At 39.9% G+C, this 15488-nt stretch overlaps 2 protein-coding genes and 1 pseudogene across 4 annotated transcripts in view; 2 read left to right on the plus strand and 1 right to left on the minus strand.

The window, feature by feature from the left end:
* The first annotated feature begins 6665 nt into the window (after positions 1 to 6665).
* Positions 6666 to 7319, plus strand: LOC130605096 (claudin-22-like). Its single transcript, XM_057420282.1, has one exon. It carries the CDS (start codon positions 6666 to 6668, stop codon positions 7317 to 7319), a length of 654 nt encoding a protein of 217 aa, XP_057276265.1.
* Positions 7320 to 8203: 884 nt separating this feature from the next.
* LOC130605152 (claudin-22-like) lies at positions 8204 to 9165 on the plus strand (annotated as a pseudogene).
* Positions 9166 to 11568: 2403 nt separating this feature from the next.
* The window catches only part of WWC2 (WW and C2 domain containing 2), a 100164-nt gene continuing 96244 nt past the window's right edge, over positions 11569 to 15488 (minus strand). For all 3 annotated transcript variants that reach the window (XM_057420277.1, XM_057420276.1, XM_057420278.1), the window contains exons 22-23: positions 14674 to 14801; positions 11569 to 12703 (exon numbers count right to left, since the gene is read on the minus strand). In XM_057420277.1, coding sequence (XP_057276260.1) covers positions 12637 to 12703; positions 14674 to 14801 — 195 coding nt within the window. In that variant the 3' untranslated portion in view covers positions 11569 to 12636. The remainder of the gene's footprint in view (positions 12704 to 14673; positions 14802 to 15488) is intronic.

Genomic DNA, 15488 nt, shown 5'->3' on the forward strand with positions numbered 1-15488 from the left:
GTAAAGAGAAAGCATGGTAACTTGATGTATCATAAAGGGTTTTCACATGAATACAGATGCATAACTGCCAACCATGGAAAATATACTTTATGAAAATCATCATGTACTTGGTGTGAGGAGCACTTTCCTAATCTCGTGCCATCTGTGCATCTGGCAGAATATTACAGGAAAGTCATTTGTACATCCACTTGGGAGTGTATCCTTCCTATTAAAAAAAATACCCATTTGTAGATTATATCTTACAGTGGAAGATACTCGATTTCAAGCAGACTGCTGTCAATTCACTGTTTTCCACTTTACTTCTTGGGCTAGAGTTATTGTTTTCCCAAAATAGCCAAATGGAGATATCTGCATACCAATATACCAATAAGATGGTGCTGTTCACAGGATTTCCAACTTCAGGGAAGATTTTAATCAGTTCTTTTTCTGTTTTGTCGTAAAGTGTATGGTGAACAGGAACACAGCTAAGACAGTCATGATGGTGGTAGTGTGAAAGAAGAGAGGTTTTTAATCCCACCCTGAGTCCCTTCAGGAATGATAGCATCCACACTGTGTTGAACTCTGACAGCGGGAAGGTAGGATCACTGCAAGACAGCTCACCGCTCTTTCATCTGTTTAGAGATAATTGAATATATAATAAGCTAGGATCTTTTAGCATGGATAAGACCTCTGGTATATACCAAAAAGAATAGTTTTGAGACAGTGTGTAGTTTTGGCTGGGGTAATTTTCTTCGTAGTAGCTACTATGGGGCTGTGTTTTGGATTTGTGCTGGAAACAGTGTTGATAACATAGGGATGTTTTAACTATTGCTGAGCAGTGCTTACACAAAGTCAAGGCCTTTTGTGCTCCTCACACTACCCCACCAGCGAGCAGGCTGGGGGTGCGCAAGAAGCTGGGAGGGGACACAACTGGGACAGCTGACCCCAGCTGACCAAATGCATATTCCATACCATATAGTATCATGCTCAGCATATAAAGCTGGGGGAAGGAGGAGGAAGGGAGGACATGTGAGTTTATGGCATCTGCATTCCCTAGTAACCATTACATGTGATGAAGCCCTGCTTTCCTGGAGGTGGCTGAGCACCTGCCTGCCAATGGGAAGCAGTGAATGAGTTCCCTGTTTTGCTTTTGCTTTACCTTTTAAGCTGTTTTATCTCAACCCATGTTTTCTCACTTTTACTCTTCTTATTCTCTCCCCCATCTTGACACGGGGGGCGAGAGTGAGCAGCTGGGTGGTGCTTAGTTGCTGTCGGGTGTTAAACCACAACAGAAGGATAGTGAACATTACATAAGAACTAGGGACTAGTAGGTAAAACAATCTAGCAGTAAATTTATAATTACAGGGAGTAAAATGATGCAAAGCAAAATTAAACTGTGGAAGCTACTGTTGTAAGGTGCTCGGGATGCAACAACTGTGTGCTCTGGGGGCAAATTCCTAGGGGAAGGGTCCATCAAGGGCTAGTAGACATGATGATGTATGCTTAAAGTCTAGGCTCACAGATCTTTACACTATAAGATAGAGAGAATATAAATCTACCCTTATCATGTTGTTACAGTCTTTCCCTGCTGGGTTAGATAAACTTTTGGCTTAGCCTGGCCTTGTACTGCTGTTCTTGTTTTAGTGAATATAGCTTTTCAAATGTATTCCAAGCTCAGTAATGCCAGTATCTGCATTGCCCTGTAACTTATACTGTTAGTGCCTTTTGTCTACATGGGATTTTGTACAAAATAATACGAAGACTTGAGTGTACTACAGAATAGTCACTTTGCCAGATGTCTGCTCAAGTGAACACAGGTTATCTTTATATCAGGAAGTATCACTTGTAATAATCTTCACAATTGTTTTCTTGTACTCAGAACCTAAGAGTCTTCACTGTCTTTCATTTAGGATAGAGCATTCTTTTTTAAAATTTGAATCCATGAAACAGAGGTAGCCCTCACCTCTATATAAGTGGGTTTAGAAAGTGCATGATACTTGGCAGAAGATATTAAGTATCTTTCCAATATGCAGTCATCATCAATTAGTTAAAACAGAAATAACTAGCACATAACTATTGCAGAGACATGGTATTAGAAGTCTTCAACAATTATTTTTCTCTGGGTTGACAGTGAATATGGGCAGGCACTATTTCAGTCTACTGATGCAGAATTAATCAGATGCTGCTGTGTGGCCACAGTTGGTGAGAGGGCCAAGGGAAAGTGAAGGGAGGAAATTGCTGTTCCTCGTTCCCTCCCTGCACTTATCCCCTCCTCAGGGGTAGCTGTAGGCAACTCTACTTGACTTCCTCCTCACTGACACCCTGAGAGAACCTCAGTAGATAGAGGCCTTTCAGATTTTTGCTGTAGAGTAGGGAAGGTGAGAGGGAGTAAAGAGAAGGGGTGGGGATTAATATGATGGAGGACAACAGTAAGTATGGATTTATGTTTTAACTTGCACTGACAAATGTTAAGGTTTTAATTTGTTACTGATACTATTTAAGCTATAAGCTTGCTTTAAATTTCAGTTGGGGGGGATATATTTAAATTATTTAAATGCTGGGAGGGAGGAAAAGCAGCAGAAAGGTTTTATTTTGTTTTTCTGTAGCCAAAAAGCTCTGCAACATTAGGGAGAACAGTTGCTAGGAAAGATCTTCCCTTTCTACATCTCCTGGCTTCCTGCACCTTAGAAGGTAAAACACTAAAACAGTTTAACCCACCAGAATCTGAAGAACAATCATATTTCAAAGGACTACCACAAATCTGTTCTGTTTCTTTTTCTCATTTCCCCCCGCATCTCAATTATGGCAGATGAGCAGAATGCCACAGGTGCCCCATGCTTCCTTCACTTGCCAGAAATCCTCACTGCTCATTTCCCAGTCTGCCTAGCTTGATATCAAAAAGTATGTGCAGTCTTCTAATTTATGGTTAACAAGTCCATATTATTTTTGTAATCCCTATTGTCATGCAATAACAATTCCCCATGCAGGTTCTGCTGGGTACTATGAATAATTTCTCATAAGATTACTGATAATAAGAAACACATCTTAAGGAATCCTTGAGAGAAATGTTATTATAATAATTGTTTGCAGGTGCTAAATGAAAAGCATTATAGAAATATGTATGTATAACACTCTATTAAACCAGAATCTCATAAAAAGGGATGCATAATGATAAAGAAGCCTACATATTTCACAGCTCAGGAATTAATTTCTTAGACTTCCATCATTCAAGGAAACCGCATTGCAATCACTGTTCAAGTGACAAGAGTTTTCATACTTACAGTATTCTCCTCTATTGATAGTACATCAAAAATAGTTCCCTGAAGAATAAGGCTAATTTTCTAACCCAGTCAACCCTCACTTTGAAGTCTAGATTGGGATGGTGGTAGAAAAGTTTCTGCAAGGGTTGAAGTACTGAGCCTTAAAGCACTCTTTATTCTTCCAGTTGGCAAATGTTCCCTCTCCCATTTCAGTCTTTTGAATGAATCCCTAAAACAGAAATAGGCAGTTTCATCTTGCTGTGCTTGACTCTTTCAGTGCCTTTCCCTTCTACATCTTTCCAACTGCCATTAATCCTACATGACGTCTTATTTCCAGCTTTTGATTAATCTTATGGAAGTGGAACTGTTAGCGAGGTCTTTTGCTCCCAGAAGTACATTTGTTTTGCATACATAATGTGCTCATATTAAAGATGCTTAATGAATTACATCCGGTGTTTGCAGAGGGAAGGAATGCAGCGTCGGGCAGTCTTTGCACTACTGAATATGCCCATTTGAGGAGGGAGGCGCTATTCAGAGGGCCGGTGCCTTTTTCCCATATGAGAAGATTCTGCAGCCCTTTCTTGGCAATTCTGAAGGTGCTGAGGTGGCCTGAGCGCTGCCGAGTGCTCACTGAGTCCTCACCTTGCACTGTTGCCCTCAGCTCAGCTTTACCTTGCCCTCTGCTTGCTGGTCCTGGTGCACCAGCAGTGTAAACCCATTGGCAGTGGCTGCATGGCTGGGATGTAGTCTCTGCCTGTGTCAGGGAGGGAGGATCAGAAGAGGTGATATGGCCTCAGTGATGATTTGCTTTGTCTCTGCTGGGCTGTCCGCTTCTGTAACTTCTCAACAGAGCATTCAGTTGTCTGTTTTGTGAATTCTTTGCTCTAGCAGCATCCTAGCATTCACTGAGGAGCACTATTTCAGATGTCAGCAAACGTTTTTTGCCATCACAGTGTAACAGTGCACCCTGGGTTTGTATTTCAAATTACCCCGAGCAGTAAGGCCGAAAGCGGTGGGAGCCCAGCTTTAGCCCTTGAGCTTTGCAGTAACTCTGACGCGTTACCTTCCATGTAGGCACAAGTCTACCAAAATAAAGTTATTCTGGGAATGAGACGTTTTTAGATGTGAGAAAAAGAAAGAACACTGGGGGGAAAGGTGTGCAAGAAGATAGGACTAAGGCAGTTACTGACCCAACAATTTACATATCTCACTTCAGATAGAAGATCTGGTTTTGTTTATGGGCTTGCTGAGGTTTCCACAAGATCAGTACGTTCCAGGAAAAGGCAGTTCAGAACTTGCTCCTGTCCTTGCCACAAGGCAAGTCTTATGTTCCCCACCTCCCTGGGAGAACAAGGATTCTTTTATAATCTTGCATAGGGTAGTTTAAGGAAGCTGCTTTGTTTGCTCTGAGTTAGGGCACAGTTAATAGTAATTGGCAGGTGATACTGATGCAGTAGTCTGAATGCTTCTGCTTGCTAAAATTGAAAGGCTGGCATACTGCTCCAGTTATGGTCAATGTTAGCAAAATGAATGGACTTCACAAGCCTGGTCTTTGCGCTTAATGCCATACAGTGTGAGAGCACAAGAAGAAAATGTTAAATGTTCGCAGACAGAAGTGCGACATGCTTCCAGTCCAAGTGTGGCATAGCCATGATTTTAAAGTCAGGTAAGCATATATCCTCTGAATGAGCAGAAGCACTCCTGAAGTTTAGTTGCTTATTTGAAAAAATATTCAAATGCCATTACTGAGTTTCTCATTGAATGTGGCGATGGTTGCCAGAACTAGCATTCTTGCTCCGAACAGAGAAAGGGGAGAGAAGTGACACCGCCAAATCTGAAAATACAACCTGGACTCCGAATGAATGCAAGGTTTTTTTTTTTCTTCTTCTTTTGCCTAGTGGATGGCTGAAGTTAGAGCCTTGTTTGCATCAGTTTGTTCCTGGTTTTGTCAGCAATATTCTTTGTGATTCCTGCTCTTGTGTATGGTAATTTTTTGACCTGGTGTAAACTGTTGGATTGGGTTGGTACACAAGCAGAAGGGAATCAGCTCATCTTTCCTTGTGTTGGCTCATCAAAGCTTGTGACAGGAAAACCACAAAGGTTAGAAGTTAAGACTCAACAGAGAAATGAGGAAGAAGAGATCTTCTCACGGTGAAATTTCTTGTTGGTACCCCTTGGGATTTTGGCAACTTTCAAAAGTAGTGCTGTTTTTTCCATCACCTGATAACTCATTTTGAGCAACTGAGAAGATATTATCTCATCTAGGAAATAAAGTCAAGAAAGACTGGAATACATTTCTGGGTTGTACACATGTGCATGTCTTCATACTACTCAGCTCTCTCCCATTCAGGCCGCGCTGCTACATCTAGGTGGGGAACAGCAGGCAAATGTTCTCCTTGCTGACCCTGTAGACAAGAACAAGTGTAGCCAATATGAGAGCAGTTAAAAAGCAGGGTTTCCTAATGGGGTAGTGGCATAATGGTATCTTGCTTTGATCAAAAAGGTACTAGGCATTCCTGGCCTTGGGAGCACTGAGTCCCTAATGCTGTTAGTAACTAAGTGTATACACTCTCTGCCATCTGGGAGGTAGTCTCTAGGAAAGGGGACACTGAGCTGGTGTAAGCTGCTACCATGGTGTTGTTGGAGTCCTGGGGCAAGTAAAGTTTATGCTGGCTGATGATCTGTCTGGGTTCATTATGGTGGAGGGATGTCTAGGATTTCGTTTTTTACGGTACTTTCACCATACCCTTCTCCTTTTCCTCGTAAGAGTCAGTCAAAACAAAGCCCATTTTAAAAGAAGTGAATGTAGAAAATGTGAAACATAAGGATCTCTTACAAAGTGTCTTTTACAGTGCTGGGACATAAAACAGGGCAGTGGAAGATAAGCCATTATGTATGTTGAGGAAGTCTAAGAATAAAGATTATAGGCAAACAGTCTACCTTTCTTTACAAGGCCTTGATTTACATCCCTGAAATCTCAAATTTAGCTATTACAATGAAGTCCTGTTGCACACAGAGCTGCCTTTTATCACCACTTAAAATCTAATTAATCCGTATTGAAGCACAAAGATTTCTGTTGTGTTTTAGGGTGAGGGGTCATAGAGCCCTCTTTGTTCATCCTCAGGCTTGTAATCATCAGGCATTGGGATATAATTTTACCGAGCAAATTGGAAGGTACCAGATCAAATCCTTATCGGAAAGACTAACTCATGGTTTAGTGAAGTCCTTCCTCCTTTATGTGAAACTTTATATTCGTGAAGAACAAAAAAGTGTTTCAGAGCTCACAAAGGGTTAATAGCAAGCGCTTATATTTTGGGCAGCAGAGAACTAAAATAATCATAGCTTTCACCATCACGCAAGGCAGCGGTTGTTACAGGACTGCTGGGGAGACCTTCCTCCTCAAGCTTTTAGGACTCTGCTCTCATAATGGCCTTGCTTTATCAACCAATGATGCAATTAAGTGGCATACTGGTCTCTCTGTTGGGATGGGTCCTGTCCTGTCTCACCACCTATTTACCCCAGTGGAAAAATCTTAACTTGGACCTGAATGAACTGGAGATCTGGACCATGGGACTCTGGCAAGCTTGTGTTGTCCAGGAAGAAGGGGGAATGCAATGCAAGGACTTCGATTCTTTCCTAGCTTTGCCCCCAGAGCTCCGGATTTCTAGGATTTTGATGGTTTTTTCCAATGGATCAGGGCTTTTTGGCCTCTTGCTCTCAGGATTTGGGTTGGACTGTTTGAAAATTGGTGAAAGACAACAGGGACAAAAGAAACGGCTGTTGCTCTTTGGAGGAATGCTCTTTTGGATATCGGGGATTACAGCTATTGTCCCGGTTTCTTGGGTTGCCCATTCCACAGTCCAGGAATTTTGGGATGAGAATATACCAGATATTGTTCCCAGGTGGGATTTTGGGGAAGCGTTATTTGTTGGCTGGCTTGCTGGGTTTTGTCTTATCTTAGGAGGATCCCTACTTAATTGCACAATCTGTTCAACTGAAGTCCATCCATCTTCAGTCCATTACACAGTAGCAGAGCAGCAAGATCAGTGTCAACACTTGGAAACTGAATCTAGGCCTTAAAATGGAAGGTTTTATGCAGAACAGAAAGACTGCCCTATCTTTTTCAAACCCCAGTGCAAGCCAGATGCTTGTTCCAGTAGAAATTCAAAGGACTCTTTGTTACCTAGCTGATTTCCTAAACTTATGTCTGCTTTCTCCTTAACTGGTATTGGAAGGTGGTGTTGTTTCCTCACATGCAGAACTGTTTAAAACTTTGTTTCACAGCTGAATGCTGAAGTTTTCATAGACTGCGCAGAAAAGGTGCTTTTGCTTTCTCAACTGCACTGTAAAATCCTGAAAATGAATATGCATGTTCCCTTACAGCTTGGCTTTTAACCAAAATGTGCTTCCTTTTCATATGTAACTGATTAAATGAGCCTCAATGCTTGACTCCTTGTTGCAGTCTTCCACTTGCCTGATGCAGTGCTGTACAAACTTGAGTTTTCACATCCTAAACAGTCTAAATACATGCATTGCATCAAATTATCTTTCTGGGTACTTGGAAATCGTGCTCAGAAAACTGTAGGTTTCTGAAATTCTAGTAAGCTTTGCAGATGTCTTTTTATGCAGGGGGTGTTAGAGCGTGGGTGCTTCATATCCAGCAAGTTGTGTTTCCCCTGTCTAGCACATTAAGCTGCCCGTGCAAGTTATTCTGAGTGTTTCTGGCACCTGCATACTTTAGGCTCCCAAAATAGGTTGAGAAATGCTGCTCTATTAAATCCTTATGTTAACTTCTTCTGGTACAGGTATTAAAGTATCAGGTATCCTGTCAAAGCTCCTTAAACTCCATTCATTTACAGCAACATGTTGCTCTGAAACCTTTGAGTTTAAACAACTGATACTTAACTGGCTCCAAAGCAAATAGTTTCATCTGCATCAATATGGTACTAAAACTTCATCTAAAAATGACCTGTGAGATGCCAGATCTGGCAGAACTGCTGTTAATGATTTAGCAGGTTGATGGAAAACAAAATATATGCTTTATCTAAAACCCAAAACAAAATAAGAAACCCCAGGAAAGCCCAGCTGTGGCTGCACCCTTCAGCTACTGGTTTACCACACTACATCCCTGTCGCCCAAACACTGCAACTGGAACCAGGCAACACGAAGCAGGAGGGGGAAGATTATTCCATGCTTCCTAAAGCATTGTTTTAACTTTTGCTTATGTTTGGGATGACAAAGAACTGAGTGTCTGCAAAAGCAAATGGTGCAGCACTTCTGTGGCTGCTAAAATTGAACTTGGTCCACAGGCTACAGCTAGTTGGATTGCTGTTGTCTGTACTAGGATGGATTTTACTTCGTACCTGTAACTATTTAGCAGACTGGAAAAAATCACAACTTAAATGTACTGGAGCTTTGGACCATGGGACTATGGCAAAACTATACAGTCCAAGCCATAGGAGGAACACTGTGAAGATTTTAATTATTTTCTAGTTTTGCCTCTAGAATTACAGTTTTTTAGGATTTTAGTGTCTACATCATATGGACTAGGACTTTCTGAGCCTTGTGATTTATAGTCTTGGTCTGTCCTGCCTAAAGATGGAGGGTACAGAGTTGAAGCTAAAGAAACAGCTGTTACTACTTGAAGGAATATTTCTGTGTGTGGTCGGAGTTTTGGCCTTCGTCTGTTTCTTGGGTTGCCTGTACCATAATCCAGGAATCTTGGGATGAAGACATCCCAGAGGTTGTGCCCAGATGGGAAACAAGGGATGTACTATTCTGTGATTAGTTTGGTGTATTCTTTTTTATAAATCTGGGGGATCTGCTCTTCACAATCTGCTGCTCACCTGACCATAAATTACCAGGGCAGGATGCCACGGCAGATATGCAAGACACCCATCAACATCTGGAAATTGGAAGTCTTTAAAAAGGGTAGATACCAGGTTTTCAGATTTTACTCTTGCATTACAGCAAGAAATGTCTGCTGAACTGACAGGTTACTGTTTAGGAGACTGAGGGGAGGGATTGCTTCTTACCAAGTAGTTCCTCTAATCACTACTTACCTTCAATTTTAATTACACTAATTGATGAGCTATGGAGATCTAAGTCACCACTCTGTTTCCTCAAAATTTGATCAATTGCACGTTTTGGTTTTGTGTGGGTTTTGCTTGCTTGCTTTGTGTTTTGGATAAATAGGTATAAAATTCTTAATCTCTAGGCATGCATGGAGACTTGACTGTATTTTAAATAGCAGAATTCCTACTGGGGCCCCTTTAAACAATGTGTTTTGTACAAAACATAGTAGTAGTTTAAGTCCTGAAAGTTTGTAGTGTCAGTTCAACATGCATTACAAAAACCTGATACAGGACAACCTTGGATGAAGTTCCCTGGACCTGTATCCATCACAGTAAACTAAATGTTCTCAGGCATAATGTCATGTAATATACTATTCTCCAGAGAGAGAGAACGACTGAATCGATCCATGCACAATCTCTCCCCAAGGAAATCCAGTATTCCCCAATAATAATGAGGAGATATCCAGTGGAGAGTTGACTTTGTCCATTGCTACTGCAGTTTTTACTTAATGAATGTAAAGAGCTAGCTTCAAACATACGAATTGGTTTAACTTACCCTAAGACTTGGCATCGATTGATGTCAACTTTCTATAAGCAATCTATTGCAATGATTTTTACATTGACAAAGCTGCAGCAGCCATCTGTTTGTACAAAAAAGCAGAGAGAAGCATAGAACAGGAATAAAAGAATTAAATAAAACAGTGGTCTGGAAAAGAACTTTGTTAAAAAAAAAAATGTATTTTCCAATCACTGAAACACATGGAAAGTGCAGAGACAAGTTAATCTGTGTGATGTACTTGCGTACTCTTACAGACAAAATTAGAACAGAAACACATTCAGAATATAACCTGATTAAATACTTAGTTCAGTCCTGAGCATTTGATATTTAATACAGTATAAACATAGCAATAGTAAAAAAAAACCCACTTAATTATTTGATTTCTGTTCTATTACATTTTCTGCTAAACTTTGCTTATTTGGCTAAATATCCTTGTACCAGTGATATTTAGATTTTGATATATGCAACTGTAGTGACATTGGTACCTGGAAATAGAACTAATTACATTCGTTATACCCTGCTGTGCAGAATAAATTTCACTTCAAGAGTAATAGTTGTAATTTTAAACTGATGGAGCTTTACCTGTGTGGATTATTTTAGCTTATTCTATTGAGTGTTTCAAGTGTGAATAATCCAAATTAGTTAAAAAAACCCACCAGAACTCTAGAAATATTAAAAGCTGCCTATAAACATGTTCAACTTTACCAATCTGGAAAACAAGGAGCATGAATAAGTAGAAGTCTCTCATTTTAAAATGCGTTTTGCAAGCTAAAGCCAGCACTCCTTAAATTTTGACCTCGTTTCATGCTTACAAATCAGATGATAATACTTTTTTTTTTTTTTACTATTATTCCAACACGTGAGGAGAAACAGCTCATCTGGCAGCTTGAGACAGCTCTGACAGTTCTAAATATTTTTTACAATATCCTTAATGTCAAATATTTTTATGGCCAGAACTGAACTATATTAAACAGAACATAAATAAGAGTGTAAATAAATAAAAGAAAAATCATAAAGTACACATCTAAACATCATTCTACAAACAACTCATATAATCAAATGGAGAAGTTGAAACTGTCAACCTTCATTTCACCTCTACATTAAATAATTCCAGATTTGTTTGTTTTCTTTAAATTGACCTTTCAAACAATGTTATCTCAAACCCAAGAAACAAAAACCAAATGGGGCATTCACAAAGGATGTTCAGTCAGCCCTCTTGCCCCAAATGGCATGTTTGGCTGTACATTTAAGTGATCTGATGTTATCTGTGCATAAGAAAACCCTTGGTTGTTGCACAGACCTCTCGTCACAGAATTGTCACTTTGAATTTAAGGCAGCTGCTACCATGTTGCGGTCGCATTTGCTCCCATTTTCTTACCAAGTAATTACAGCCTTTTTGAAAGATGAAGTCTGTGGCTTGTTGGGGAAGAAAACTTTAGCCAGTGAATTCAACACATCCCAATGAAACAGTTTAAGTAGAAAATGAACTCCTTTTTTCTGCAGTGTCCACCCCCCTCACACAGTACCCACAGAAAATAAGACCCCAACTGCTTTACCAAGACGGGGCTTTTTGAATGCCTACATACAAAGTTCTGTGCTTCTAACAGAATGCATCCAAGTCGATGCTTCTTCCTAGCAGGCTGCTTCATGTAAGATGAACTTGCAACATCTGTTTATTAAACCCCGTGCACCTCAACTGCATACAGGGTGAATGTGTATCTATAAAATGTTATTTATTGTACCGAAACACGTGAACACTTCTAGTGAGGAGCTTTTCCTTTTCAGGAAGGGTTTACCTTACCAACAAGAGTTCTGATGTCCGAGTTAGTACGTGACAGGTTTTTCTGCTGGTACAAATACTTTAATGAAACATCTTCATATTTGTGAACCTAACAAACACTTTAAGGTATTCCTAGTTGGCAGTAAGAAAGCCTCTAGGACGAAAGATTAAGATAGAGGAACTCTCATTTTTAAGTGTGCAGTGAATATGACTATTCTAATTCCAATGTTGGTATAGTGAATTTGATTTAGCTTCCAGTACAGAAAGCAGCTGCCCCTTTTGGTAGTCTCATAGTGAGATTTTAGGGTTACTTGTCTGCCTTGCCTTTCTCACTCTCCCGCAGATGCAAGAAACCTTTTAGTGCAGGTTAATGTACTGTACATTCACAAAACTAAACTGAACTTTGTCTCTTCCTACAAAACATTAAAACACAAAAAACTGTTTTCAGAAACAAAATTCCAATGCAAGTGATGAATTTAATTAGCAGCTGTTGTGAGGCAGCCTTGATGTTTTTGAAAGGAGTTTACGCTTGTGGTTAACTTTAAACTATAAAAGTCACACTCTTGTACAAAAATATTGCATGGCAAATCAGCCATCTTCACAGTCTGCTCACATGAAAATAGTGAAAAGATAAACAATCTTCTGTTGAACGTAGTATTTCTCAACACAGTGCAGTTCAACAGGATACATGCTTAGTACTGCCTTTGTTCCATCTTTACAAAATAAAAACACATGCAATACATACAAACTGTACAAAATCAGCATCAGTATACCAAAATTAATCTACTTTGGTTTTTCCAGTTGTTCGCGGGGGGTGGGGAGGGGTTGCCATTTTTTAAGCATACAATTCAATTCACTGTATCTTACAAATAAATGTATCAATAGTGAATGTAAAATAGAAGATCTTTCAAAGCAGGTCACTGGAACTACTAAGTTCATCTGAAAGATGAGCAAGTGGAAAAACACTTCAATGAAAATGCATAATTATACATCATCAGCTGGAAGGGCTGGTATACTGATCTTTGCTCTTGTGAAGTATGCTATCTTCTCCCTGAAATTAGAAAGGAAAACAAGTTATTATTTTACTATTTATGGCATGACTCCAATGTCATCTGCTGTAGAGTTGCTAATGCTACAGCATCGTTCTTTAAAATATAGGTTTGGAAAATATACAGTGAGGAAAATAGAGAGTGTATTTATTTACAGCAAATGTGGCATTCTGACATAATTCTCTTCTTAGGCAGATTTATGTAAAAGCAATATTTCATTAGTAACTGCAGTGGTCAGGCTCAAATACTGATCTAATCACTGATTTCCTATGATGATATTGTAGTGGGTGGACAAAAAGGCAAAATAAAACATTTTATCCTGACTTGGGAAAGGGGGGGGGGGGGGGGGATGGGCGTGTTGATAATAAAATAACTGGGTCTGGGCAATCCTCAGAAGCAGAATTGTCAACCCCTTCTCTAGTTGCTTCCCTGTGCTGTTACCATTTCTGCCTCCTATGAACTGAGAGATTACTGAGGCATAACAGGTTTACAAAAGCCTGTCTGCCAGCAGCCTACAAAACAGATAAGTATTTGGGGCTTAAAAGTTAAAGCTCAGAAGAGTTATTCTTCTTGAGAGCTTCAAAAATGCCTCTGCATGGTTATGCTGTGAGGCCACAGCAGTGTAACAAATCCAACTAGTGGGGCCTGTACAATTCAGCCTTAGGAGGTAGCTACTTGCCCAGTAGACTAAACCATGCTTTCCACTGGTGATGCTTAAATTACCATCAGAAACGGGAACTCAGAGCATAATCAACTATGTAAAATGGACTGCTCAGCTAGTTGTGTGGTTATCAGAAGATAAAGGAGAATAGTGTCTTATGATACCCCTCTTGCAGGGGAACGACATCTTGAGCTCTATTACATATTCCTGTAAACTTGGGCAGCAGTCTGTTTGTGATGACTGTTAAATGACCAGCACTGACTTAAAACTCTTTGTCAAACTTACATTGAAAGTGAAAACTGTTTGAAGATGTCTCGAATTTCATACTGAGGATAAATACCTGAGCTGTAACACTTCTTTGCTAAGAAACCCCTTTCCTTTCTTGCTTTGATTCTGCATCATTTACAATTGTGGTTTGAAATATAGGCCTCACAGGCCCCTATCTGCTTATGGATTTCTCAAGCTGTTCATGATAGACTGGGTTAAAAAGGGAAAAAAAAAAAATCCTCGCAGTTATTAGTAGCTGACCTAAGTTCCCTATACAGGACCCAGAGGCCAAGCTTTAAGAACATCACTTAGTGACAAATAGAGTAAATTCCACACTCTTCCTGTGTGGAAGAGTGAGCATTGGATTTTTCAAATTTTTACATGGAAGTGTGGCCTCTGCACTGGTAGCCTGCCACTTACTGGCCAGCCCTTTGGGAATTTAGACAAGTTAGAATTAAGGTTTGAGATAGAAAGTGTTCATTGTGGCTTACGCTAAGCAAGAAAACTTGATATTGCTTCACGTAATTGGTTGCTGTTCCCACAACCAAAAGGAGGAGAGAAACACAAAGGAGGAGGAACTCAAGATCTTTCTTGAATACTAAGTCTTGAGCAAAGCACAAGTAGTGGTTAATTGTAAGATGTACACTGTTCTACTTCTCCCTGCAGGGTGATTTGCTTCAGGCGCCTGCCATCATCGGGAAAGATCCCATGACTTCGAGCCCACTGTGAATCTGCTGTGGATGAGGTGAGCTGTGGCAATGGCCACACACATGCTTGCCCACAGAGGTCTGAAACTTTTCACTCCATTTCCTCGCCACCACAGCTCAGCTAAATACTGCCACTGCTGCCACATAAGTAAGTTACCAAGGCCCAGTCCTCTGAAACTCCAACTCAGAGCTATTTTAAAAACATATAATGTTTCTTGCAATTCAGAGGTGTGTAGATTTTTGACCAACATTACAAAGCATGTCTCTTTAAGCTTAGAAATAATTTGTATTACTTCACTACATTAAAAAAGAGAGTGAAAAGCAGAACAGGCCCTACCTGAATGACTGCACCTGCAGTGGCACTTTCTGGCTCTGCTCCCGTAACCGGCATACATCCTTAGAGGCTTTTCTCATCAATTTCTCAGCACTTAAACCTTGTTTCTGTTCTTCTTTTGACTGTTCAGCCTGTAAACAGGAAAAATAACTATTTTGCTAATAATGAACAACTACTCATTTCAAGGAAATGACAAATTCTTCTTCATCAAGCAAAACACTTGGCAGGGTTAGGTTTACATTCTGATTTGATCTTAAAGGTCTTTTCCAACCTAAATGATTCTATGAAAATCTCTATACAAAGGGTCAGAAAGAAAGGCTGACATCGCAAAGTAAGCCATGGGCACAAAATAACAGAGCTTCTCCTTAAAAAAAAAAAAAAAAAAGAAGAGAAAAAATTCAAATAAATAGAGCAAATCCCACGTCATCACAGGTGGCTGCTAGGGTATTGTAGATTTTTATGAGATTTCTCTTAGGGCCAAAGTTAGACAATACCTAAATTCGTATGAACAGATGTTGTCTATCCAAGTATCTTTATAACTGGGAGACTGTCATTCTTTCCCCATGTAATGAACTTTTATTTCATAATGAAAGCTCTTAGGAAAGTTGCCTATACCTACTCTAAAATTACAGACAAAAACCAGAGAAGGTGTGCTCTCAAAACAAACTTTTAAGTTTTACTGACTTTGCTAGCAAAGTTAATATTCATAAACTTTTTTTTGTGCTTTTATTCATGACACAACACTTTTGTATGGGACACTTCTTTCATTTGCACTGGAGAGGTTGTAAAGCCAAGGCAAGTGAACCAAACACCACCGA

Source organism: Pezoporus wallicus, unplaced genomic scaffold, assembly GCF_028554395.1.
Source record: "Pezoporus wallicus isolate ANWC-B61680 ecotype Strahan unplaced genomic scaffold, APGP_CSIRO_Pwel_v1 contig_5552, whole genome shotgun sequence".
Taxonomy (NCBI): Eukaryota; Metazoa; Chordata; class Aves; order Psittaciformes; family Psittacidae; genus Pezoporus; species Pezoporus wallicus.

What these genes read in the sequence shown, in the direction of transcription:
- LOC130605096 (XM_057420282.1), top strand. Translation starts at nt 6,666, where the DNA reads ATGGCCTTGCTTTATCAACCAATGATGCAATTAAGTGGCATACTGGTC.